Source organism: Camponotus vicinus, unplaced genomic scaffold (assembly GCF_025532165.1).
Source record: "Camponotus vicinus isolate PSW18456_S1 unplaced genomic scaffold, iyCamVici1.0 SCAF_10, whole genome shotgun sequence".
Taxonomy (NCBI): domain Eukaryota; kingdom Metazoa; phylum Arthropoda; class Insecta; order Hymenoptera; family Formicidae; genus Camponotus; species Camponotus vicinus.
The window spans coordinates 17230896-17256592 of NW_028141946.1; the positions used below are offsets into that span (position 1 = coordinate 17230896).

The following is a 25697-nucleotide window of genomic DNA, read 5'->3' on the forward strand; positions in this document are numbered from 1 at the left end:
ATCATTTCTCACTGGGTGAATTCCATAAAAATGTCAACAAGCTTGAATATTATTGACTTCTTCATAAGAAGCTAAATTCTACTACCAGTTGGAAAAGTAATCAAACAGATCTGTAAAAGTTTAGAATTTCTGATAAATATAAAATCCACAAACACGTGATTTCCATAAGAATATCAACAAGCTTGAATATTTATTTACTTCTTCATAAGAAGCTAAATTCTACTACCATTTGGAAAAGTACTTAACTATAAAATGGTCTTCAACTATTCTGCAATAAATCTCCGATAAACAAGACACTGAGAGAGGGTATTTATTTCTTACAAGTCGGAATATTTAAGCATGTGTTTAACAAATTCATTATAAACATATATTCTCAATACACATACTTGACGACACGCGACATTTTATATCGCTCGACCGGCCGGTCTTTAAAGTTCATCAAGTTTATCGAGCCTTCTTGTCGAAATTCGATAATTATGTGTCGGCTGATTTAAAGTCCCCGTAAATAACAGAATTTTGCATGATAATACACAAGTAATCTCCACACAGTTCGAATAAAACGTAAACGAGAGAGATTAGGTGAGTGTATATGTATATTTCTCTACTACATTTTTCGTAGTTGTATCACTAGAACGATAACGATATTAAATGAAAAAAAAAATAAAATAATATAAAATACACAATATGATACACTCCTCTCCAAGATTTCATCTCAAAAGAAATTTTTTAATAAAAATATATATTTTAATATCTCTCATCTGATTTTGAATTCTGGACACCTGGTAAAAAATTTTTAAGTATTCCATGTGTTTCTGTGAGCATTAAAATAGAAATAAAATTTTAACTCTATTTAAAAAAAAAGTAATAGCAAATTATCACACAATTTTACAAAATATAACAAATTTTTTTACATATTTATCGTACTGTGAAAAACGCTATTGGAACGGATTCGATTTATGATCTCAAAATATTATCGAGTTATCTGAAAGTTATATGAAACAGAGAAAACATTACGCGTGTAAATATGTTTTAAAAAAAGAAATCGATACTTTGATACAAATAATACGACTTATACAAGGACTCCCATATTACAAATCCTAAATTTTATTTATAAAAAATACTTTGATTCTCTTACATTATTTTTATATTCATATATCTTTATTAATAAATCGATAGATATTTTATAATAAGAAGCATACGAAAAGCATTACAACTTATTACACTTGATAATACTAATTATTTATTAATTATAAGCATGAAATAATATACTCTCATATTTTATTCATCGTGGAAAACTGGGTATACAATGATGATCGTTATAAAATTATTAAAGTATGTTTTATATATAATTTGGTTTTTTTCTTAGATCCATTTTACATAACAGTAAAAATAAACGTTTCTACAAGAAAAGAGTATATTTTATACAGCATTATACAGTATTACATTACACAGTATTACAGTCGTTCTCATCAAGGATGACAGACAAAGCTGTTACTGAAAAGAATTATTGTAATATAAAAGGCGGTACTCTGTTTTTTTTTATTATTATTAAAGTTTATATATAACGTTGTTAACAACAACTGCTCCAACAAGTAAAAATTTTTAACAGAATAATATTACCAAGAGAAATCATTTCTGGCCAATATATCATTCTTGGAACAAAATTTTATCATTTTATAATTTTATTTTATATCTCCTTCCTCTCAAAAAAATATATTTGAGGCATCTTATTTAATGATTCTTGTATTATAATTTAATTCTTCGACAAAAACATAATTATGATATTCTTTAGGTTTGTTTTAAATAAATTATAATATATATTTGTGACAAAAATCTATTTATAATTTTATACATGTCCATATAATATAAAAATACTTATAAAGAATTAAAGGACATACATATACAAAAAAATATATATCAGTTATATGCACCATATAAGATTATAAATGAATTTCTGTCTTGAATATTGTAGCAAATTGCAAATCGTTGGAAGTGGGTTTACGGCCTTCAATGAATTAATGATTAAGTAAGTTATTCTGTCAATTAATCAACTTGATTGAATATTCAACTATGCATAGAATCATTGTCATCATCCACATCGTCATTTTCGGATTTAATGCTTTTGATATCTTCTTCATCTTGCTCATCTTGAACATCCTGATCCGACATTTCTTCCCAATTGTCGTCGGATTCGCTGCTCAAATCAATATCCTCTTTGTCAGCACCTTCATCCGACGAATCTGCATATACATTACATTTTTAATGTAATAATGTTTATTTAAATTACAAAATTTTTTTGAATTATCAATAAACTAACCTGGATCTTGATAAACGAGCAAGCTCTCCTCCATGATGTCCTTATTATGTTCCTCGTTAGCTTGAGATATTTGTCCCGTTATTAGGGAAACTCTACCTCTTAATCTTTGTACAGCCGTCAAAAGCATTAACTTTGCATCAATAAAACTTAGAATAGGACTGAACGCTTCCGCGATGTCTGGTCGCGACATCAAGTGCGCCGCATGAGTTGTGATCAAAGCTTGCAACCACATCACCGCAATTTTACTCCTAAATATAGACGTTTTAATTTAGAAATGAAGTGAAATTAGATACAAATTTTACATGGTCTCACGAAAAACAATAATTTTGGAGAATTTATACAGAAAAAAATAGAGGATAACACAATATAATTACGCATATGTTTTGCCTTGCAACATAACGGTCAATTCCTTAAGCAACGGCGCTATTGCTTGTACTGGCAATTTCGCGATGGTATTACGAATTACAGTTTCGTTCTTTGTGAACAACACCGTCGCCAAAATGGTTTTATCTTTGCTGTTCAATGCTTGCATTAATAATTGTGTATTGGCTCCTTTCGACGGTACCCTTCCTGATGTGTTCCCGTCTGTATCCAAACTAAGATTCTCTAATCTATCTTTTAAGAGTAATTGAGAACCTGAACTGGTCCTATTTCTTTTCAATGTCGTGACTCCTACTCCTGTAATAAGAATATTTCTGTATTTTCTCTTATCTTTATAATATTCACTATCTTTTATGCTTGTTCATCATTGATTGATATATTGTAACCAACTGTTTACTTTATAATAAACTGTAAAGAAGGGAGAAAAAATAGAAATTATAATTATATGCCAAGTTACCTGGCGCAAGATATTCAACATCTTCTTCTATCGAGGTAGGTTTTACTTTAGAAACTGTCTCTTCTTTTTTTTCTTTTAATTTTTTCGTGTCCAACTTTTCCGATCTAACTAAACATTGTATTTTGTCCGAAAAGTCGGGCGTAACTTTCTCGAACGTCAAATTCAAGTAACTACCATACATCAACAATACTTTTTCATCCTCGGTTAAATGGCCTGCTAAAATAGGAATCTGTTGAACAGTCTCCTTCTGATTGACATCTGCTGCAACCGCAATGTTTAGAGATGGTTTCAATGGTTTTGTGTGACCATTTTGTTGATACTTGAACAATTGCGCTTGACCCGATCGAGTAGTACCCAATATAACAACTTGTTGCGATTCTTCTACAACAATTGTCGAAATGGATGTAGCTTCATCTTGCAAGGATAATGTTGCCATCGACGTTTTGTCATTTTTATGCTAAACAAAGTCAAAAAGCAATTTAAATGTAAAATTTGTATATTTTATAATATTCAAAATTGAAATCTTTAATTAAATTTGAGAATAAAAATCTTTGTAATAGAACATCAAGAAAGATTTAAGTTTTTATTGCATTGTTTTTTTACTTTTGCAGTGAAATTATGTTTTTGTATAAGTTAAAATTCTACTAAGCTCTGTTTAAAATTATGTAAAAATTAAACTCTTGTTATTTATGCATTCCAACAATTTAATTTCAAAAACTTTTGATACATTGCTACTCTTGTAGGAATTTTTCTCCTTAAAATTAAATCAGAAAGACCCATAACATTTTATATAGTAATTACAAGTCACTATATGTATTGAGAAGTGAAATTGAATATAATATACCTTGTCTAACGACCATACAGAGAGATAACCGTCCGCGCGAGCACCGCTGATTAGGTAACTGGTTGAGTCGTCTACTTTTACCGTATGAAGAAAGATGACCTGATTGGCATGTCCGGTAAACGTGCGAATCAATTGTTTCGTCGTCAAACTCCACCACTTGATTATCCTCTCGGCGGATAACAAAGACTTTCCATTAGCTGGGATTGCCAGAGCTGTGACTTTTGCCTTGCCCGATTTCCATTTACACTTGATTCCGTTCTCTTGTAGATTCCATTCGACAATGTGACAATCATCAGCCGCAGTGATCAGTCCGCTGCACGTTGACCAGGCCATCGCCGTAACTGTGGACGAATGACCGTTCTCCAATACAACGTTGACATGAGCGGTTGCTACATCGTACAACATGACTTTCCCACTAGCCGAACCCATCGCCACCACAGGCTTGTGCTCGACATCCTCCGAAACTGATTTTTTTCTGCGTCTTTTCCTCGATGATGGCTTGAGAGAGACATGGAAGATATATGTCATATATTACATACTTGATAGAAGTATATATATTAATTGTATAAGTAGGTTTTTCATTATTTTTTATAAAATTCAATATTTATTAATAAATTATACATGTATAGTTTAATCATAAAAGTAACTCCATCATTTTTCAGCACTTTTTCCAGTTTTCAAGTAAATTATAGATTCTGAATTGTTAGAAAGTCTGGCATTTACTTGCAAATTTATCATCAAATTCAAATCATTTTCTTATTTCTTTGATATTCTGAATTTTTTATCAGAGCATGCTGGATTGATTGAAATAAATAATAGCCTAAAGGTGCTATGTCTAACGCATATACCTTGGAGAGACAAATCAATCTAGCCAAGTTCCAATAATATCCTGTTGATCTATTTTGCCCTGAAACCAAGTATAAAAATCTACTGGATGATATTTCTCTAAAGAGTTATTTTCTTTCCAATTCCTCAATGAACTAAGTCGATAGTGATCAACAATTACTATTTTATGAGATTCAAAATTCATAGTCAAATCATACCTGACTGTCTCATGTGACAAAATTTATCAAGAGCATATTATTAGAACTTGCTGAACTCTTTTATTCCCAACCATCATATTCACTAGACATGATGCCTTCAGACAATTATAATTAATGCGATACTTTGTCTAAAATTTAGAAATGTCAAAGAAGTATGAAAATGAATTCATCACAGGGGTAAAGATTAGACTTTCTATCAATCTGGAATTTTACCTGAAAAATAAAGAAAAATGCTGAAAAATTACAGATATTACTTTATAATTTTTATTAAACTGTACATGTGTGTATTAGTCTCATGGGGCAAAATTTATCAAGAGCATGTCATTAGAACTTGGCTGAATTCTTTTGCTCCCAATTCACTAGACATAATCGCCGACATAATGCTTTCAAATAATTATTTGTTTCAATCAATACAGCATACTTTGTCTGATAGAAAATTTAGAAATGTCAAAGAATAAGAGAAAAATGAATTCATCACAGGGACAAAGATGAAACTTTCTATCAATCTAGAATCTTGCCTGAAAAGTAGAAGTGTTGAAAAATTATGGAGATTATTTTTAATTAAATTGTACATGTATAATAAATAGATATTAAGAATAACACTGAAAATAGTAAAAAATTTATTTCATAAAAAATAGTGGAAGTCTTATTCATACACTTAATATTTCCAAAGTATTTTTTCCCTTTTTATCTCCTTTCTATCGAAATTTAAAAGTGTCATTGTCACGAGATCAACGAGAAACTCGCTAAAGATCTCGAGATACACGAGCGCGCGTTTTCAACCTAACCTCAACGAGATAATGGCATGTGAATAAGATAAAAAAAAAAAAGAGAAGAAAAGAAATAACATAAAAGCGTTCGTAGGGATCGGGGGAGGATCGTGAGCTCGAAAGGGAAAATTAAAATTTTGCGACAAACAAGGCGTAAAAAGAGCGAACGAGGGGAGCCGCGTTTCATTCGGGAAGCACATGGCGTGTCTTACCGATGCGTTGCCCGCCGATTGCTGGCTCACGAGGACCCATCCTATGACGCTGCACGGCGAGGATAAGTGCTGATTAGGGATATACTCGTGCCTCAACCGGCCGCTCGCGGTCTCCCAGATCCTCAATTTGCCGTCGTTGCCGCAATACGCGTAATATTGACCGTCCGGAGAGAAGGCGGAACAACAGGCCGTGCTCGCCATCTTGCCTCGATAAAGTGTACTGAGGTGTGTGCGTTTGTCAGCCAGCACGAGCTCATGGTGGTTTCCATTTGACGACACAGGCGTCGTTCCCCATACAGCACATTACAGAACATTACAGTAATATTGCAGTAATATTGCAATGTTGCTGCAATATTACAACGATATTTGCAATGTTGCTGCAATGTTACAACAATATTAAATAATATTGCTGCAGTGTTGCTGCAATGTTACAACAAATATTAATAATATTGCTGCAATGTTACAACAACATTAATAATATTGCTGCAATGTTACAATAATATTAATAATATTGCTGCGATGTTGCTGAAACGTCACAACAATATTAATAATATTGCTGCGGTGTTGCTCCAATGTTACAACAATATTAATAATATTGCTGCAATGTTGCTGAAATGTTACAACAATATTAATAATATTGCTGCAATGCTACAACAATATTAATAATATTGCTGCAGTGTTGCTGCAATGTTACAAGAATATTAATAATATTGCTGCAATGTTGCTGAAATGTTACAGCAATATTATTAATATTGTTGTAACATTGCAGCAACATTTCAATATTGCCACAATATTACTGCAATATTCTGTGCTGTATGGGTTGTATAGGTTAGTCCTTGTTTCTTATTCATTGATGCTGGAAAAAGAGGGAATGACGTTTGTGTCGATTTATATCGCTAAATAGAAAACACCCGGTATATTAAAGCGAATTTTCTCTGTACTAGTTTTTGGATAAATATTTTTCTCTCTCTTTTTATATTACATATTTGAAATATAAAAGTTGCTCATTAAATGGCTTTTATTTACCAATAAAAACGATACGCAATTTCCAAAAAATGTTTCGGTTTTATTTATAAAAGATAGTAAAGTTGTGGAAATGGTAGGAAATTTTTCTTTTTTTTTCAATTTTAAAGTACTTTTAATAATAATTTTAATCAGCGAATCCCTGATAAAAATAGCAATTCTATCTATCCTGCATGTATATATTTTTTTCTACGATTTTGGTTAGGATTAGATAAGATTAGATCTCTTTCATCTTTGAAGAATCACTCCAGTTTGTATTTATATTTAAATAATATCCCAGCAGACACCAAAAAACAGTTATATAACTGTTATATAACTGTTAATAATTGTTAATAACAGTTATATAACTGTTACTTATAATTTCCCACTCAACAATATAACTGTTTACATGTTATGTAACAGTTATATAACATGTAACAGTTATATTGTTGAGTGAGAAATTACAAAACTAACAATTATATAAATGTTATTTGGTGTTTGCTGGGATAGTATATATATATATATATATATATATATATATATATATATATATATATATTTATTTATTAGTATATTTATATATTGATAATTTAAATATTATATATGATAATTTATATATATATATACATTAAATACATTAAAATATAATTATTCACGTCCATGAAAACGCGGCGAAAGGTAAAATTTCCCCAGAGGGGAAATAACCTATTGGCCTTCCAATCCGGCCAATCCGCGTCAAACAAGTACCATGCACCGTGCAACGCGCAATTGAGCGTCGATGTTTCGAAACTTTCGGATTCGTCGAATCAATTTTCGCGGATCGCGAAAGTTTTTCCTCCCCGATACAGCCAGCTGTTCGCGCGCGCGCGCGCGCATCTTGTCCGTCGTGTGTGCTCGTTCGGCCGAAATATCGCGGTAGGTGATTAATTGACGTTACGATGGCGTTCGTCTGCTACTCGCGCTTTTAATCGTCTGCTACTCGGCCGATGTAACGAGTAACGATGCTCGTGACGTGTGATCGAGTCACACGCCGCGGTCAAGAGTGCTGAGAGTTCGGTTCCTCCTTCGCGACTTATTTAACATTTTTGCCCCGTCACTCTGTCGTGCGATACAATACAAGACTGTGACTTTCGGTTCCTGACGACGGACAAGATGGACAGCAACAAGGACGAGGCGGAGCGATGCACGGAACTCGCCGAGCGGTTTATGCGGGAGAGAAAATACGAGGAGGCCGAGAAGTTTATTCGCAAGGCCCAGAGGCTTTATCCGACGAAGAAGGCTGAGGGTACGTGTGACTTCCAGGGGGACGATTAAGCAATGTTAAATTCGGCCGACGAGGATCTTTTTGTATTGCTTGCTGTCAGCAATATTGCAATGTTGCTGCAATATTGCTGGAATGTAATAACAATATTGCTGCAATGTAGCAACAATGGTCTGCGCTGCATGGGGAGAGTTGATGATTTTATGTAGTTCTTGATTTATTTCACGCACACAATTTTTACTTTTAATTTTCCTTGTCTTGGGAGAGCAGTTTCTGTAAACCTTTTTTGGCAGAGAGCGATGAAACAAGTGTCATGAAGCAGTAATCAACACGATTATGTATTTATAGAACTGTTGGCAGAAGTGGCGATACTTTCAAAGCAAAACCAGAAACCAGAAGCTGCCGAGCCTACTGTTAGGAAGCGCCAAAGTGCGACTAAAGATGGAACACATTCCCAGACTAATTCGGATTACACGAAAGAACAGTTGGATCACGTGAAAAGGTAGATACTTTAATGGTGAGATTGTTTCAACATCTCAAACGGATTGCGACATTCAAGAAACATATATTTGTTCATGATTGCTTTATATTTCGTTTACTTAATTATTATTCATTCTCTGTTCAGCACTCATTTTATACGTGAAACATACTTTTTTTTACAAGGATGCTGATTCTTTCAGGATAAAAAAATGCAAGGATTATTACGAGATTTTAGGAGTCAGCAAAGATGCTACAGACAGTGATATTAAAAAAGCTTATAAGAAATTAGCCCTTCAACTACATCCTGACAAAAATAAAGCACCAGGGGCGGCTGAAGCTTTTAAAGGTAAGATATACTTGATATAGCTGCGATAGAGAATTATTTATAGCAAATATAAATAAGAAATCTTATTTCTTTACAGCCATTGGTAATGCAGTCGCTATTCTCATCGATCCGGAGAAGCGAAAACAATATGACTTGTATGGTCCTGAAGAAGAACGAATGCAAAATGCCCAACATCGTCAAGGTCATACACATTATAACTATACTCGTGGATTTGAAGGTACCAACAAGATATTAATTAAATTCGGAATTTTTAACTTTCCTATTATTATTCGGAATTTTTTATTGTCCTATTATTTGTGTCACATCCTAATATTTGTATTATTTTATATTATATTATTAGAAAGAAATGACAAAAAATAGAAAATATAAAAGAGTTTTAATCCAAGTCCTCTGAGAAGGGTGTTAGGCGGGGAGAACCGGCGCGCGTGGGGAGGGGAGAAAGTAAATATCACGAGGTGCGACCGGTGGACACGGGGAGGGAGTTCGCAATGCGTCCGATAAGCAAGGGGAAGTGATAGTGTGAGAATGAGAGAGATGTGGAATTTTTTTTTCCCAAATAAAAATACTGCAATTTATTCAAATGTATGTGTGTGTTAATAATAATATATAAAATATGATATAAAATAACAATAATGTAAAAATATAAAATTTAAAAGTACAATAATAACATAAGAGAATAAAAATACAAAAATTGCATAAAAGATTAAAATATAAAAATATAAAAAGAATATAAAAATACATATAATGATAATACAAATATATAATATATGATGGATTGGGGTGTGTCACTGAACTGAAACAAAAACAACATTGCATTAGTAAATTTATTTTAATATCTATAAAATATTTAAAAAAAGAGATTACATTAGACTAAGTCTATAGAACTGCATTCATCCTCCTCCCACTCCTCGTCCTCGCTCCATTCGTCCTTCTCTTATCTCTTCATAGAGCTCCAACCGGAAGAGCCGCCGCAGGTCAAAGATGTCCTCAAACATTCACCCATAAACTTTCTCGGAGCGACTTCCGGGATGTCGTTTCACATATGCGCCAATTGCTCTCTCTCATTTCGGTGCATCCGTACTCATTGTCGGTATCGGATATGTGGAGCGACATTCCGGAAGTAGCCAATATGAGGAAGTCAATGGGTGGATGTTGAACATCTTTGACCTGCGGTGGCTCTTCAGGTTGGAGCCCTAGAAGGGGATAATTGAGGAGAATGAGTGGAACGAGGAGGAAGAGCGGAAGAAGGATAAATGGAGTTTCATGGCTTTAGAAGGCTAATGTAAATATTTTTTAAATTATAGATATTAAAATAAATTTATTAATGCAATGTTGTTTTTGTTTCAGTTGCACCATGGATCAAATATGTATTATATATTTTTGTTAAAATTATATATTATTGTATTTATTTTGCATATTTAATTTGTTATGCTCATTTTTTATTCGTTTATCTTATCATTGAATTTTTATTAAATTTTTAAATTTTATATTTTTGTTATTACCTTATATCATATTTTATATATTATTATATTAACACATACATTCGTAAAAAGTATATATATATTTTTGAATAAATTGTAATATTTTTATTTGAAAAAAAAAAATTATTTTCAAACCTCTCTTATCCCTCGCTTACCAGATGCATCGTGATTCCCCCGACTTCCCCTCAGAGGATCTAGATTAAAACTCTCCTATATCATCTATTATCTATCTATTTATATTTATCTGAATTCGATCTCTCCTATATCATCTAAAATATCTGTATATCTTTAGCTGATATCACAGCTGAGGAACTATTTAATATGTTCTTTGGCGTTGGCTTTCCGCAACAAGAATTTTATATGCGTCGAACAGGTGGGAGATGGACGAGGCAGCAAGAGGCGCAAGCGCAACATGCTCACTCTCAGGTAAAGTAGAACAGAAATTTTATTGCTAGAGCAATTTACACTGTTTATTTACAACATAAAACATTTTACAGCAAGCAAATGGATATACTACATTTCTTCAGATGTTACCAGTTTTATTACTAATATTGTTAACTATGATGAGTAGTTTCTTCATATCTGATCCAGTATATAGTCTGCATTCAAATTCGTAAGAATAATTAATAGCAATTTGATCTTAATGGGAAATTGTGTAATAAAATATACATACATGTGACTTTCTTCTCACTTGCAGGAAATATTCTGTGGCCAGAACAACTCAAATTCAACATGTTCCATATTATGTTAAAGAAAACTTTCATAGTGAATATCAAGGCAGTTTACGTAGGCTAGAAAATTCAATCGAAGAAGAATACTTCAATAATTTAAGACAAGCCTGTGCAAGAGAGAAAAATTACAGTATGTATACAGAATTCCTTTCTTTTTTTTCTTTTCAATATATATCCAACATATTTTTTAAATATTGTTACAATAATTATAATTTTCTCTTCCTTTCCTTTTTTTTTTGGAAGATTTGAAACAAGTTTTAAATTTTATCCTTTTTTAGAGGAAGCCATGATGTGGAAAGCCCGTAATTTCGGAGATCATGATTTATATATGAAAGCTAAAAATCTCGAAATGCCTTCATGTAAGAAAATACAAGAAAGTGCAAGATAAATTCTGATAAAAAATATGAATTAAATAGAAGATCTATTGTGTAGATAAATGTATATTATATTTATACGTACATAATTGTTTTTGGGTGTGATGAAAATTTGGCATATAAAATGCAATTACATATATCATATTTCTATACACCCGAAGGGTAAATCATATTTCAAAGTCCACATAGAGAACATACATTTGGACTACTTTTTAGCTGTTTATTCTATGCATAAATTATAAACTGCATAATGAATGACTGAGTGTTCAAAGTGAATAAGGTTTTATTCTTCAGTTGGACTCGCGCGAGTAAAAATAAAGGAAAATTTTGTTCATACTTCTTATAATCCATTTTAAAAAATGTGTGTGTGTGTGTGTGTGTGTGTGTGTGTATATATATGTGTATATATACATATATACATATACATATATACATATACATATGGAATTTATAAGCCTGGTTTTATAAAGATTATTTAAAAGTTATATAGAAAAAATAATATAATACTCCTTCAACTTTTCATACAAACTAATGATGCAGTGAAATATCTTTAGGAGATGTAACAGTCATCCTGAATACTCAGTTATTTATAATGAGTAATTAAGATGAAAGCCTAGTACTCTTGTTGATACAATCACAGATAATTTAGATGAATATGTCATGTATATGTAATGTCACAAATTTGCGAATCCACAATTTATTTCATGATAATATGTAATGTGATAAATTTCATTATCTTTTCCTATTGTAATTGAAAAAATATAAATGCATCTAATGTCAGTTATTTATATTTGCACTTGGAATGTTATAACTCATTGGCCTATATGATATTTGCATTTTTGGCAATTTTTAAAGATAAATTTATGATTATAAAAGTGCAATTTAAAGGAGAAGCAGGAAAATTCATTAGAAATATGCATATTTTAAACTCTCAGTCAATTAATTATTTTTTGCAAGTCTTTTAATCTCTATATTAAGTTGTTGACTTTATAAACACACACATATATGAACTTTAAATAATATTTTAAATATAATCTTCAAGCGACATCATATCAAATTGCAATCATTTTTTTACTTGAATTATATTTGTCTCGACATTTCTTTTATCAATTTTATAATTGTAAAAAACATAATATACATTGACATAATATTCAAAATTTAAATTAAATTTTTATCATTCTAATCCTCTATTTACAATATTTTTTGGCACTGTAATTTTGATGTAACTTTAATTCTATGCTAGTCGAAAATTGATTGGAATCGCTTAGCGAGTAAGATTCTATTAGTAACAAAAAGATTTTTTTACAAGGGAGAACCGGACTCTGTCCTCCCTTCATTTTGGAAAAATTTGAAAAAAATTTTGCTTGTAAGAAAATGAAGAGTTAACATAAAAGCTTAAAGATTTTTATTATATATTTATAATAAATTCTTGTATTCGTTTCTAGAATTGATAAAAGAATTTTTCAATATTTGTGTAAAAGTTTATTCAAGTTTGTACTTGTGGATAAACTTTTCTCTACTTTATTTTGATTTGTTATTTATTAGATGCTGATAGTAAATTTTTTTAATAGCATATGAAATTGCAATAGAGAAATTTGTTTTAATGATAAAACGATAAAAATGAAAAATATTTCATATTCTTATACATTAATAAAAGATTAAAGTGATGAGTTTTAAGAATATATATTAGTGATTTCAAATATAAATGGTATTAAATCTCTGTGCCGAGGTATAATACTAGCGTGCGTTTTAGTATATAATTACAAATCATATATACAACTTGTTATATAAATTTAATTATAATTTATCAGCAGTTTGTAGTATAAACATATGATAATATAAATTATGTTTAATTATATAAATTATCTAGGTTTAAAAAAATTTGGTTTTTCTGTTTTAATTAGTAAAATATAATTTAGTAATTTTATATATATACATATATAATTAAAAATGTAAAATTTATGTATGTGTGTGTTGAGGTATACGTATATATATACATTATATATATTAATCTTTTCTTTTATTTCTCGGTCACAAGTAAAAAAAATTATTTGTTTTGATGAATGTAAAGAGTGAGAAAAAAAAGCTGGATTTTTATCACATAAGTTGAATATCTATTGTTTTTTTTTCGAATTTTTTTTTTGAATTTGATTATTATAATCAGAAAACAAAACAAATCAACAAAAGGGACTAAAATTTCTTTCTTCTGATTGGTCAAATTTCAATCATTAGATCTGTTATTTTTAGCTAAATTGACTGGAATATATATATATATATATATTTCTTTCTAATGTGAAATAAAAAAGATAAATTCTGAATTGCAACTAATTCAGCTAAAAAAAAAAAAAAATCTTTTTAGTCTTCAATATGATGCACAGTCTCTGAAACGGCCTTAAGGCTTGTACGCATGTAACGACAGTCACAACATTTATGAGTTGTGCACAATCTATCGCTAGCAATTGGTGGAACACATCACAGGGATACTTTACTAGCGGCAATTATAACCTGTAATCTACACTAATTTTGTTATTATTTATATGCGATCAAAATATATTTTATATCTCAAAATCAAAGACGAGGTAAATACTAAGATGGCACTTATAATTTGACGATAATAATTTCTGAGGATTTTTTGACGAATGTTAAATAATCATTTACAAATTACAGATGTAACATGATATCTGCCTGAAGCCTCGCCAAATTAATTAACACCTAACAAAAGTCCTTGTCAAGTGACAGCTTGATTATTTCTCGTCGCTGACTCTCTCTTTTGTATTTGAAATATGTCAGGAAAAGGAAAGCAGAGTTCTAAGAAGGCTGTTGTCAAGGTACGTGAGTCTGGCAAGACTGCGCAGTCTTCTCTAGTGAATAACGACACGAATTCCGAGACATCGGAGCCAACAACGTCCCAGGCAATCTTTAAGACGGTTGACAATAGTCGACATCTGCCAAGATACACCAACATTCTAAAACGTTCAGCGGAGGAGGGCGTGGGCATGGAAGACCTCGACACGTTGCAGTTGGAACTGGAGATGCTCCTGTCAGCGGTCGTCGTACGACATCGTACTCTTCAAGACGAGATTGCTAGCTTGTCGTCGGCAGAAGAACGCAGAGACAGAAGGTCGAAAAGCGGGAAGAGCGTACCTCTACTTAAGAAAATGCGGGAGGAGAAATTTAAGCCAAAGGAGGTGAACGCTAAGAGTCAACCACCTCTGTACACGAAACTCTACACGCAGAGAGCGGTGAGAAGTTCAGCCAGTCAGGTAGCATCGAACGTACACGAAATTGGAAGAATAGAGGGATCTAAGTCGGATGCGCCAAAGCTGCTTTTACCGAAAAATGATACGCCCAATAAGTTCTGGGCATCGGTGGATCCTTATTGCACCGACATCATGCCCGATGATATTAAATTGTTGGAGGAATTGATCGCTACGCATAGTGACATAAGCGACTTCAAGAAGATTCCACCTTTGGGTCGTCATTATAGCTTAATGTGGGCGCACAACGACTTGCTGCAGGAGGAAGACGCGGCAAATCCAAACAGGGAAAAGAGGAAGAATCGTACAGACATGTCCCACTTGATATCCAAAGGCGATAAGAAGACTAACGGTATCGCGGGGCCGCTCACCCAGCGATTGGTCTCTGCGCTTCTGGAGGAGAAGGTGTACATCGGGAATAATAATACGGAGAATAAATTATTCCGAGATGGGGACTCACCCGTTTTGAGGGACCTGACCATTCAGAATTCCATCAACTTGGAACTACGAATGCACAAGGAATTGGTCGAGCAGGGGATCTTGGAACCCGATGCGCAGAAAAAGAATCAAGAGGACGATGAGATTCTCGCGGAGATTAAGAGATGTCAACAGGAACTTTCCGCATTGTCCAATCACAATGTTGTACAGTTGAAGAGATTGTTCAATCTAGCCCAGGAGGAAAGTAAGAGGCAAGCATTGAAACGGAAAATTAGCAACGCGGACAACGAGGTGGTAGAACATTATAAGAAATTGACTAAAGCCAAGCAGAGTAAGGAAACCTTGACGAGAAAGGATCAGGAGAAAGCATGGGCGTGTCTAAGGGAACGAGAGAGTTTGTTAGAACAATTAAATGCTACCAAATAATTTAATAGAATCTATAGGTTTTACACAGCAAGACGGAATAAAATATAGGAATATTTCTTAAACATATACATATATTATAGTCGCACAGATAATACAGATTTAAAGCCTTCAATCTATCACAAGAAATATTCAACATGTAGGAATATGATAATAGTATCAGAACGTGTACATTGTTAATTCTTTATGTTTAAAAATGCATGGATTTAATATAGAGAAATTATATATTGCGAAAACTAAATTGCACACATAAATTTAGAATTCTCGTTCATGTTACACGTACCAAAATTTAGCATATATATATATTATAACATATATATTTTCTCAACACACACAAAACATTGTGAGATTAATTCATAGATCCTAATGCAAAGAGAAGTCTAATATGAATGACACACAAAAGATCTTTTTTTCATTGAAAAAGTATTTATAAATTTATTACTTTATAGAAGTTAAATTGTCAGCAAGAAAGAAAGAGATACAAAAAACTTGATTACTTGTATAATACTCGCAGTTTCCTGTTTTATTTAATTTTTCATGGTACTAATTTTTATTGATATTCCACGTTACACGTCATCTTCTTTTAGTATAGTTGGAGATTTTTAGCATAGAGTTTTGTATAATATAGATTTTATAATATTTAAATAAAATATAAATATATATTTACATATGTACATATATATATTTCAAATGTATGCCTATACGTGTGCGTGTCAAACGAGGCTAAAATTAAGAAAATCAGTAGTAAATTATGAAAATCAGAGTGAATGACTTTCGCTTTAAGTATATATAGGAATAAATAAATTTAATAAATAGGGGTCTATTTTGAACAATCAAAATACAAGTCTAATTATATGTATTCTAAACATTCAAGCATCTATATGTATGTGAGAGGATTGATGTGAGAAGTAAATATAACATCTATTTTTACATCAATGACTTTAATTTGACATATTAGTTTTGTTATATTTATAATGATTTTTCAAATGTTTAATGATGTTTTTATCATTGTAAGTGATATTACATTTCATGCATATATACAGTTTAGATTAAATACATTTAAATACAGTTTCGAGTATGTTTTTGTTATACAATCACAATTTAGTAAACCCATTTTAAGACTCAACTGCAGTCATAATTGAGTATATGTGTCAACAAACTTGTGAAATATAATACCAGCATCTTTAAACTCTTATAAAGTTGTACATATCTATGGGTCTTGATTAATAAAGCAAAAAAAATTAAGAATTTCATTTATTTTCAGATCTCAAGCGCATAACACGCACATTGCTTATACGTACCATTGAATTATAACTCTTGTTGCTTAGAATATGGCTTGCTAAAATTTAATTATATAATTAAGTATAGATATATCTTAATTAAAAATAAATTACTCCTTAATACATGATATATATATTATGGCTAAAATGAGATATACTGTTTTATAGCTATACTCTTTTTTTTTTATAATTATCACTTTTGCGAACACATAGAACCGCTATCATGAAAGTATTTCAAGACAAAATTTTATGTTTCAAGAATATTTAGATACTCAAGAGTAATATATTATTATGTATTATGCAGAAAAATTATGTTTTTATATATAATTTAAATAATCGTGTGTATATAAGAACAGATTCAATTTATCTTTCGGAATTACAAAATATCTTCGAATCTAGAGAGGCGGCAGAAGAGGAAATTGTGCAAACAAATACTTGTAAAAATCCATTTCACGACAAAGATGTTTATTCGGTATCACTGTACAGTTTTTTTTTTTATCGTCAAGAGTTACCTTAACAACGTGCGTACGCGACGGCACAACAATGATGAACCCTTTAAGGTGACAAGAGGATCTTTTCGAAAAAGTGTACTCTAGCTCGCGTAGAATATTATAACGGAGTGTAAATACCTACGTGCGTGTGCATAGGTATGCGGATGAGGCTGTCGCTTTTTTTCTTTTCTTTTAACTTTCAATAATGTCTTATTCATTTTCTTTTCGTTACACTGAAATCCATTATTTTTATAACAATGTGAGTTTATACGCTACATGAGACAGTAGGCCATGAAATGATTACAAACAAGCTGAAGACTTGGAAGGGGGCCGAGACGATCCGCGGACGATGACATGGAATTACATATGCAATAGCTCTTAATTATAACTCTTGTTCATTGCCGCGCCGTCGCAACCCCACCGAACCACGAAAATCTGAGCTTCTCTAATGATTTCATGGCATCCCGCGCACCAGAGACAGCCGCCGCCTTTCCCCATCGAGCCAGACGACGCTGCCTTGGCAGTGACGCACTAAAACTATATCAGCAATTTCTTATGCGGATATTGATGATGGCTTAGAAGGCGAACAGGAGCAAGAAAGCCATCATAAGACAGAAGAGACCCATAGCCTCGGACAGGGCGAAGCCCAGAATGGCGTACGAGAATAGTTGCTGTTTCAAGGAAGGATTCCTGGCATAGCCGATGATCAGCGAACCGAATACGGATCCAATACCAGCACCTGGAATGGCAATTCGTCTACTGTTACGGAATACATGTCAAATCTCGTGAACAGAGTAAAGGATTTTATTGCTGATACTGATATTTGCGACACACTGTACATATATATGATGCTTTACATAACAATCTATGCACATGCATATTACTTAACGGGACTTTAAAACAATGTGAATCGAATAATTGACATTTTTCTATAGATCATGCACAAATATGACAGGTGAAAAAAATCCAACAACTTCACTTCCATGAGGAATGAGGATCTGGTCCAAGGAGAGAGTCGGGTTCAGGCATATAGTATGAGGAACGCTATCATCAGGCAAAAGAGGCCCATTGCTTCGGATAACGCGAATCCAAGGATAGCATAGTTAAAAACTTGCTGTTTCAGGGAGGGATTACGTGCATAACCAATTATTAAGGATCCAAAAACCAGACCAATACCAACCCCTATAATGTGGAATAACATTTCTTTAAAAACAACAAACTTAAACAAGAAATTAAAATAAACACATGCTATTAATTTACATTTCGTTAATTCTACAATTTTTTTATCAATTAAACAATTATATTTTATTATTCATGCATATTCATATATAAAAAAAAGTTAATAGATCATGTTAATATCGTGTTAATGTATCATGTTTCTGAAGGAAAATAAGTATAAAATAAATTGATAAATTAAAAAAAAGCACAAAAAAAGGATATATAAAATTGCAACAAGTTTTCAATTATTTGGAAGATATTGAAAATTATAAGAACACTTATAGGAAAGATATGAATGTGTTATTAATAGAGAGCATGTTTATGTGCATGCGTTGGATGTAGTGAATGTAATTACTTCAAAATTCAAATTACACATGTAATCATCACATGATAAAAATTGCAGAGACATTTTTATACAATCAATTCAAATTGTTCATTAAATATGTCTCATGTGTACTATTACTTTACAGATTCTATTATTTTATAATGCTATCTATCATGCTATTATGCAAAATTATGCTCATTGACAATTGATATAATTATATACTTTTGCAGATACATACCAGATCCTGCTACACCCACAGTGGCAGCACCAGCACCAATGAACTTCGCAGCGGAATCGATGTCACGACTGACTGTCGAAGTTTGGAAGCTACGCACAATTGGTGACTGCACCAAAATATCACACAAGTTAGATATAAAGATAAAATAGATGTAATACTTTGTCTTCAAGAGGTTTGTCTTGTAATTTCGATATAAAGTTTCAGGGATACAACAAATTTTGTTTCATGATCTCTGTCGCACCAACTAAAAATCGATTCCAGAGTACGACTCAAATATTTAATAACAAATTCCCCTAATCTTTGCATTAATAATCAAAGTAACACTATCATTGATCAAAATTTGTTATAAAAAATACAAAAAAAAAAGACATACGCACATCTGTCGAAATTCATGACTTGGAAACTATTCGAGCACTATCGAGCCTTCAAAAAAAATTGATAAGAAGCGATGATACTCGACATCTAATTAAAACATCCGCGCGTCTTCATTTCCATATAATTATTGCGCAAAGCTCTGACCCCAAAGACGCGACTAATGGCGACCTATATTTTTTTTCCCGACCGACACAAAGACCCGGTAGAGATCCCGAAAATCGCTCCAACTCGTTATCGAGACACCCTGGGGAAGCCACGAGACGCTTATATAACCTTGATCTCGAAAAGTTATGCAATGTACGGAGGGCGAGGGGAAACCAAGAGGCCAACACCAGTCCACTCACCAAACTGACGGGTGTCTGAATTTGATTCTGCTGTAAGTACTGGCTGTGGCTGATCACGGCACTGCTCAGCGGCCGCAGATAGGTCTTGGTGCCGGAGACCAGCTGCAACGAGACGAGAAAACGTGCTCGTTTGATGAGAGGTGCGAGGAAGGGGACAGAGACATTATATAATATTACACATACATATATATAATATTATATATGTGTGTACTATGCATGCGAAAGGTGGGAAAGGGGGTGGATTTCCCTCGGCTCGACCTTTCCCCCTTTTCTACTCACGGTGGATTTGGCGACAGGCGCGATGAATCGGCTGCAGGCGTACATGATGACGTTTTTGCTCGGTTGTTTGCCGTGTGTGGACTCGAGGACTTCTGGCGCAGACGGGCAGAACCTGCGGGGAAAAAATCCGAAAATACGCTCGGTTAGACTCCTCCTCGCGAGAGGACACCACCTCCACCCACCACCCTCGCGACCTTCGCCGAAGAGCTGGCCGCGGACGAGACGTGGAGCGAGCGAATTACGTAACGCTCTTCGTCTCTCGCTTTCGTGAAAGGGAGATGGGTCCTCCTCCCTTCGAGGAAGGGAGGAGGACCCACCCCTCGTCCGCGACCAGCTCCTGGGGGGAGGCCGTACGTCGACTCGAATCGCGACGACCCCGAGGACAAGGAACGGACCGGCGAGGCTCGCGACACGCACGTTACAAGGTGGAAAATGGCCGCGCTCCCTCTCCCCGGGCCCTCTTCCGCCGAGGGATCGATCGGCGAGTGAATAAAAAGGCGAGCGACCCGACTCGCCGGGGCGATCCTCGCGTTCCCGACGTTACCGCGGACTCGGGGTCGTCGAGCCCCGCGTCCCTTTTTCCCTCGTCACCTTTCTACTCACTTGCCGAGCAGCGGGCGGTCGCACTTACCAGGGAGCAGTGTCGCAGAGAGACGGCCCTTGGAATGTTGAGTCGAGTATGAGGGGCAGGCGAGCGCGTGCGAATCGTCCGCGACACTTGGCGCAGCCAGGGATCGACCTATCTCGTGATAGCGGGACGGACCGACTTCCGTGCGATGACCTATTCGCGGAGGCCGAGCCGAGAGAGGGGTTTATCGACCAACCGAATTTGGCCGAGAGCGGACGACGTCGGCGCCGGCGCGTTGACAGCCGATCAGCTGATCAGTGGAGGCACCGTGACGTTTCTTTCGGATGAACGAGCCCCTTTGTTTGGGATTCTGAAAATTGTCAGGAGTCCTGATTAATGTTGTGATTCGAGTTTCGAGGTTCTAAGTGGATCTGGAGGCACGAGGGGATTTATCGATCATTTTTAGTCTCTCGTTTGATTCGATATTTTTGTCGCCACGTGCGATATGACACGTCCGATGCGAACGTTCAATTTTGTCCAATTTCGATCATTATAATTCAATCACGTGGAATGTATTGTTTGCTAGTAAAAATCAATGAAAATAGTCTACTATAAAATATATCTGTTATTTATATATTTAAAATTTATCTGTCGATCTCCTCTATTAATAAGCAAAACTCATCAAGTACTATTCTGAGTGTCAAATCAATTTTGCCCAGCAAACATCAAATAACATTTATATAATTGTTATTTGTAATTTCCCACTCAACAATATAACTGTTACATTACATGTAACGGTTATATTGTTGAGTGGGAAATTACAACCAACAATTATATAAATGTTATTTAACTGTTACATAACTATAAATGTTATGTAACTGTTACATAACATGTAACAGTTATATTGTTGAGTGGGAAATTACAACTAACAATTATATAAATGTTACTTGGTGTTTGCTGGGTGCACTTTAAAATCTATTCAGATTGATACTTGCTGATATAAAATATATAAAAATAACAAAATCGTTCACAATTATGTATATAAATATATAATAATATATAAACAACGTTATAGGCTATTAAAAAAAAGCTTATATATTGTTAAATATTTTTAAATTTTAATGTAAAAGAAAAAGTTTGAAATTTTATAAACTTACAATACTGGTTTCTTATTTTATGCAACATGTATAGTGTAATATAATATTTATTAGTTTAAAAACTAATAAATATTATATATATATATATATATATAATTTAATATTTATATTTAAATATATATATATATATATATATATATATATATATATATATATATATATATTTAAATATAAATATTAAATTATATATATATATATATAATATTTATTAGTTTTTAAACTAATAAATATTATATTACACTATATATAAAATAAGAAACTAAATTAAAACATAACTTTATTGTAGATCTGTACAATTTGCTATGGGCAGGCACATCATTCTGTACTACTTGGTTTATGCTGCAATAAATGTACATCGTGTTCAATTTCAAATCCAATGGCTTTCCTAGCATTATACGATTGGAAGAAACGCTTGCCGTGTTCGAAGGTCGCGATCATAACTGCGCAAGCTGGGGCTACTTTCACCAAACGCGGTGTTAAGCCTGTGTATAAACCCTTTAATCCATTCTGATGATAGATCCTCTGTATTATGGACCATGTATTGCTACTTCGACTAGGTTTATCTAAAAATTCATAATACATATTTTGCAATATAATTTCTTTGCTTATATTTTTGTTCTAATTAGTGTTAGAAAATTTCTATGACCAATATATAAGATAACTAAACGCAAAGTTCTACAAATACGTATAATTCATATTGATAAATTATTACAGAAAAATGTGCTCATTGAACAAAATAATATTATTTACCTGAATAAATTTCCTTTTCACCCATTTCAATTTGTCTGTGCGTCTTTACTACATCAAATGGAATAGTGAAAAATGCTGCTACCTGTAACAGTGGTGTTGCAGTTGAAACAATAATATATAAAATATATAATAATGAGATACATTTTCATGAAAAATACATACAGCTCCAGCTACAGCACCTGCTGCCAGATTAAAAGTAAAAGTCTGCTGTGAGGTGTAAAAAATCTTCTTTATGGTCTCGTAATTCAACCAATATATAGCACTAAAAGGAACGTCGCGAAGTAGAGTTGTACTCAATCCCATCCATAAGCCAGAAATACCACTATATCTCACAACTGTTTTCAATGTTTGTGTCATTTCTAGAATGCATAAAAGATTGAAATTGTTAAAACTTCATCGAGCATTCTGTCTCTCTTTTTTTCATATTCATATATTTATTTCATATTTAATTTCATACATTATTAATTTTCTTTACCCTACCTGCGTAACTTAGTTTCTGTGATTGCATTTTTGTTCTTATCAACTCCAATGGACTCACCAATGTCGCGGCCCAAATCCGTGCCGTACCACCAGCTAACACGGGAATCCAGAAAGGTTGTTCCATATTGGTGCCTCTTTTTCTAAACTCTCTATTATACATATCCTAAAAATAATATCGCAACATTAATGATAATATATTTTGTCAAAAATTTCTACATCATATATTTATAAATAAACAGGAAAAAATATCATAATGCATTTTTACCTTGAGACGTATTCTCAATTGTTCGTAGGAAACAAAGTACACAACAGTTGCAGGTATAGCTAAGACAAGAGTGGGACTCAAGCCACTCCATAGTGATATTATACCTTCTGTTTTACTTATTTTTACCAAAGCATCCTAAAAAAGGAAACAAATGGGTATAATCGAGAGATTGAAATATTGAACAGTATATTAAAATTATACTATACACAATTATATCACACCAATGTTCCATTGAATTTTCCATTTCTTCTCATCCATTCGGGCATTTTACCATTGGCACATGGACACAAGTGATCCATTAAACCGTTGCAATATAGAAAACATTTGTTTGAAAGCATCGCTTTCTGTTGCGTTTGAAGACGTATTTTTACCACATCTAATGGAGTCACTAAAAGTATCATAAAAAATATATAAATATTCATTTGGACTTATATTTAATTTGCTACTTGAAAGATTCATCACAAATATAATCAATTAAATTTTGATATAAACATGTTTATATGATTCAATATATATAATTATAAATAATTATATATTTAATTTATATAATTCAAAAATATAAAAAGTCTACCTATATTGTATTAATTTAGAATTGTATAATAGAATAAAAACAATTTAACCCCTTATGATTTTTATCAAGTTAGAGTATACAATTCCAAAATTGCATGATATTTTGAAAATAATGAAACACAATATACTCTAATCTTTTTCTTAAATATATCATTGTATATAAAATGTATCTATATACAGGATGTCAGGGCAATCTATTCCTAAAAAAAAGCTCTTGTAGTTTACCTTGAGAGGTTTTCAAAACACTATAATAAAGTATTTTTTCATCGAGTACTTTTTGAGTTATGAGGCTTGAAATAATTTTTTAATTTTTACATAAACCATAAAATATCTAGTAAAATATTGATTTTTTAATTATCTTACCTTAATACTTTTATGTACAAAATAATGAGAGGAATCAATTGGTGTAAAGAAAACACATAATTGTTTCGAAGAAAAAAAATGTAATTTGCAATGAACAATTATATATTTTTTTTTTTTTTCAAAACAATTATGTGTTTTCTTTACACCAATTGATTTCTCTCATTATTTTGTACATAAAAGTATTAAGGTAAGATAATCGAAAAATGAATATTTTACCAGATATTTTATGGTTTATGTAAAATTAAGAGAGTATTTCAAGCCTCATAACTCGAAAAATACTCCATGAAAAAATACTTTATTATAGTGTTTTGAAGAGCTCTCGAGGTAAGCTACAAGCTTTTTTTGGGGGGGAAGAGATTGCCCTGACACCCTGTATAAAGCAATAAATATTCTCATTAAATATATCAATGTATTAGAAGAGGAACTTACCAAACACCGATGTGATGAGTGCACCAGTGGAAGCAGCTACAATTTGCTGGTACGGTTTAATGCGAAATCTTGGATCGTCCAAGTCAATGTTCAACGATACGTTACCTAGTTTATTCATTGTAGAATGTCTTTTTCATACACGTGCACGCTTTAAAAAACCCACACTTTATAATACAAAATTTTCTCGAGGGAGACTCTGAAAACGAGTCGTCATCGACGCGAAATATCGCGGGAACAAAACGAAGACAGCACACGTGACATCGCGATAGGTTTGTTTTTTTTATAGCATGTCACGTAATAATTAACAAAATTAATTGTGTATGCAATGTTTTAATTAACCTTCCTCTTACACGTGCTTGACGTTTCTTGCATCAGCTGATCATGCCAGTAACGCTTTATCTCTGCAATCTTTCGCGAATGTCGATGATTCGGCCATGATTTGCAATGATATGCTCATCTACCTGAAATTGCCGGTTCCGTGTCATCACATGTCAATAATTATTTGGAATTTTAAAAACGGAGATCAATCTTGTTTCACTCACAAGAACCTTATTATCCTCTTTAGACAGTGACTGATTGATTTCTCGAGATAAGGTTTTCTTCTTCTTCTTTTTTTTCGAATTTATATGATTTACATTGACCCAGAAAAATCCGGAATAACCTCAATCGGATCTAAAGGCCTATCTAGATAGAATGCAGCTAATGAAATCGCGCGGAAAAATGAACCAATCAATTTCTCGTTCTTGTG

General features: G+C 32.9%; 5 protein-coding genes across 9 annotated transcripts; 2 read left to right on the forward strand and 3 right to left on the reverse strand.

Moving 5' to 3' along the window:
* Window positions 1-1316: 1316 nt before the first annotated feature.
* LOC145960470 (WD repeat-containing protein 43) lies at window positions 1317-6297 on the reverse strand. Its single transcript, XM_083079969.1, has 6 exons — window positions 6025-6297; window positions 4000-4497; window positions 3156-3612; window positions 2692-2995; window positions 2318-2565; window positions 1317-2240 (listed from the first exon to the last, which is right to left on the reverse strand). Exons 1-6 carry the CDS (start codon window positions 6223-6225, stop codon window positions 2065-2067), a joined length of 1884 nt encoding a protein of 627 aa, XP_082936095.1. The 5' UTR covers window positions 6226-6297; the 3' UTR covers window positions 1317-2064.
* A 1476-nt stretch (window positions 6298-7773) lies between these two features.
* LOC145960992 (dnaJ homolog subfamily B member 12) lies at window positions 7774-12483 on the forward strand. The gene is made up of 8 exons (XM_083080760.1): window positions 7774-8311; window positions 8636-8789; window positions 8968-9113; window positions 9190-9330; window positions 10887-11020; window positions 11092-11207; window positions 11292-11455; window positions 11604-12483. The coding sequence occupies exons 1-8, from the start codon at window positions 8179-8181 to the stop codon at window positions 11711-11713; spliced, it is 1098 nt and encodes a 365-aa protein (XP_082936886.1). The 5' UTR covers window positions 7774-8178; the 3' UTR covers window positions 11714-12483.
* A 1548-nt stretch (window positions 12484-14031) lies between these two features.
* On the forward strand, window positions 14032-17389 carry Ada3 (transcriptional adaptor 3). Its single transcript, XM_083080756.1, has 2 exons — window positions 14032-14278; window positions 14367-17389. Exon 2 carries the CDS (start codon window positions 14483-14485, stop codon window positions 15818-15820), a length of 1338 nt encoding a protein of 445 aa, XP_082936882.1. The 5' UTR covers window positions 14032-14278; window positions 14367-14482; the 3' UTR covers window positions 15821-17389.
* A 152-nt stretch (window positions 17390-17541) lies between these two features.
* On the reverse strand, window positions 17542-21155 carry Atpsync (ATP synthase, subunit C). 3 transcript variants are annotated; one of them, XM_083080766.1, is made up of 5 exons: window positions 20999-21155; window positions 20368-20479; window positions 20089-20190; window positions 19370-19475; window positions 17542-18327 (listed from the first exon to the last, which is right to left on the reverse strand). In XM_083080766.1, the coding sequence occupies exons 2-5, from the start codon at window positions 20410-20412 to the stop codon at window positions 18164-18166; spliced, it is 417 nt and encodes a 138-aa protein (XP_082936892.1). In that variant the 5' UTR covers window positions 20413-20479; window positions 20999-21155; the 3' UTR covers window positions 17542-18163. The 3 variants fall into 3 exon arrangements, with proteins under 3 accessions (XP_082936892.1, XP_082936893.1, XP_082936895.1); XM_083080767.1 differs by having other exon boundaries at window positions 20971-21138; XM_083080769.1 differs by lacking the exon at window positions 20999-21155 and adding an exon at window positions 20722-20851.
* Window positions 21156-22352: 1197 nt separating this feature from the next.
* LOC145960991 (mitochondrial glutathione transporter SLC25A40) lies at window positions 22353-25633 on the reverse strand. Of its 3 annotated transcripts, XM_083080758.1 has the most exons (9): window positions 25492-25633; window positions 25289-25410; window positions 24950-25097; window positions 23809-23975; window positions 23588-23722; window positions 23323-23485; window positions 23005-23201; window positions 22843-22924; window positions 22353-22655 (listed from the first exon to the last, which is right to left on the reverse strand). In XM_083080758.1, the coding sequence occupies exons 3-9, from the start codon at window positions 25065-25067 to the stop codon at window positions 22408-22410; spliced, it is 1110 nt and encodes a 369-aa protein (XP_082936884.1). In that variant the 5' UTR covers window positions 25068-25097; window positions 25289-25410; window positions 25492-25633; the 3' UTR covers window positions 22353-22407. The 3 variants fall into 3 exon arrangements, with proteins under 3 accessions (XP_082936884.1, XP_082936883.1, XP_082936885.1); XM_083080757.1 differs by having other exon boundaries at window positions 24950-25410; XM_083080759.1 differs by lacking the exon at window positions 25289-25410 and having other exon boundaries at window positions 25411-25633.
* Between the last annotated feature and the right edge of the window lie 64 nt (window positions 25634-25697).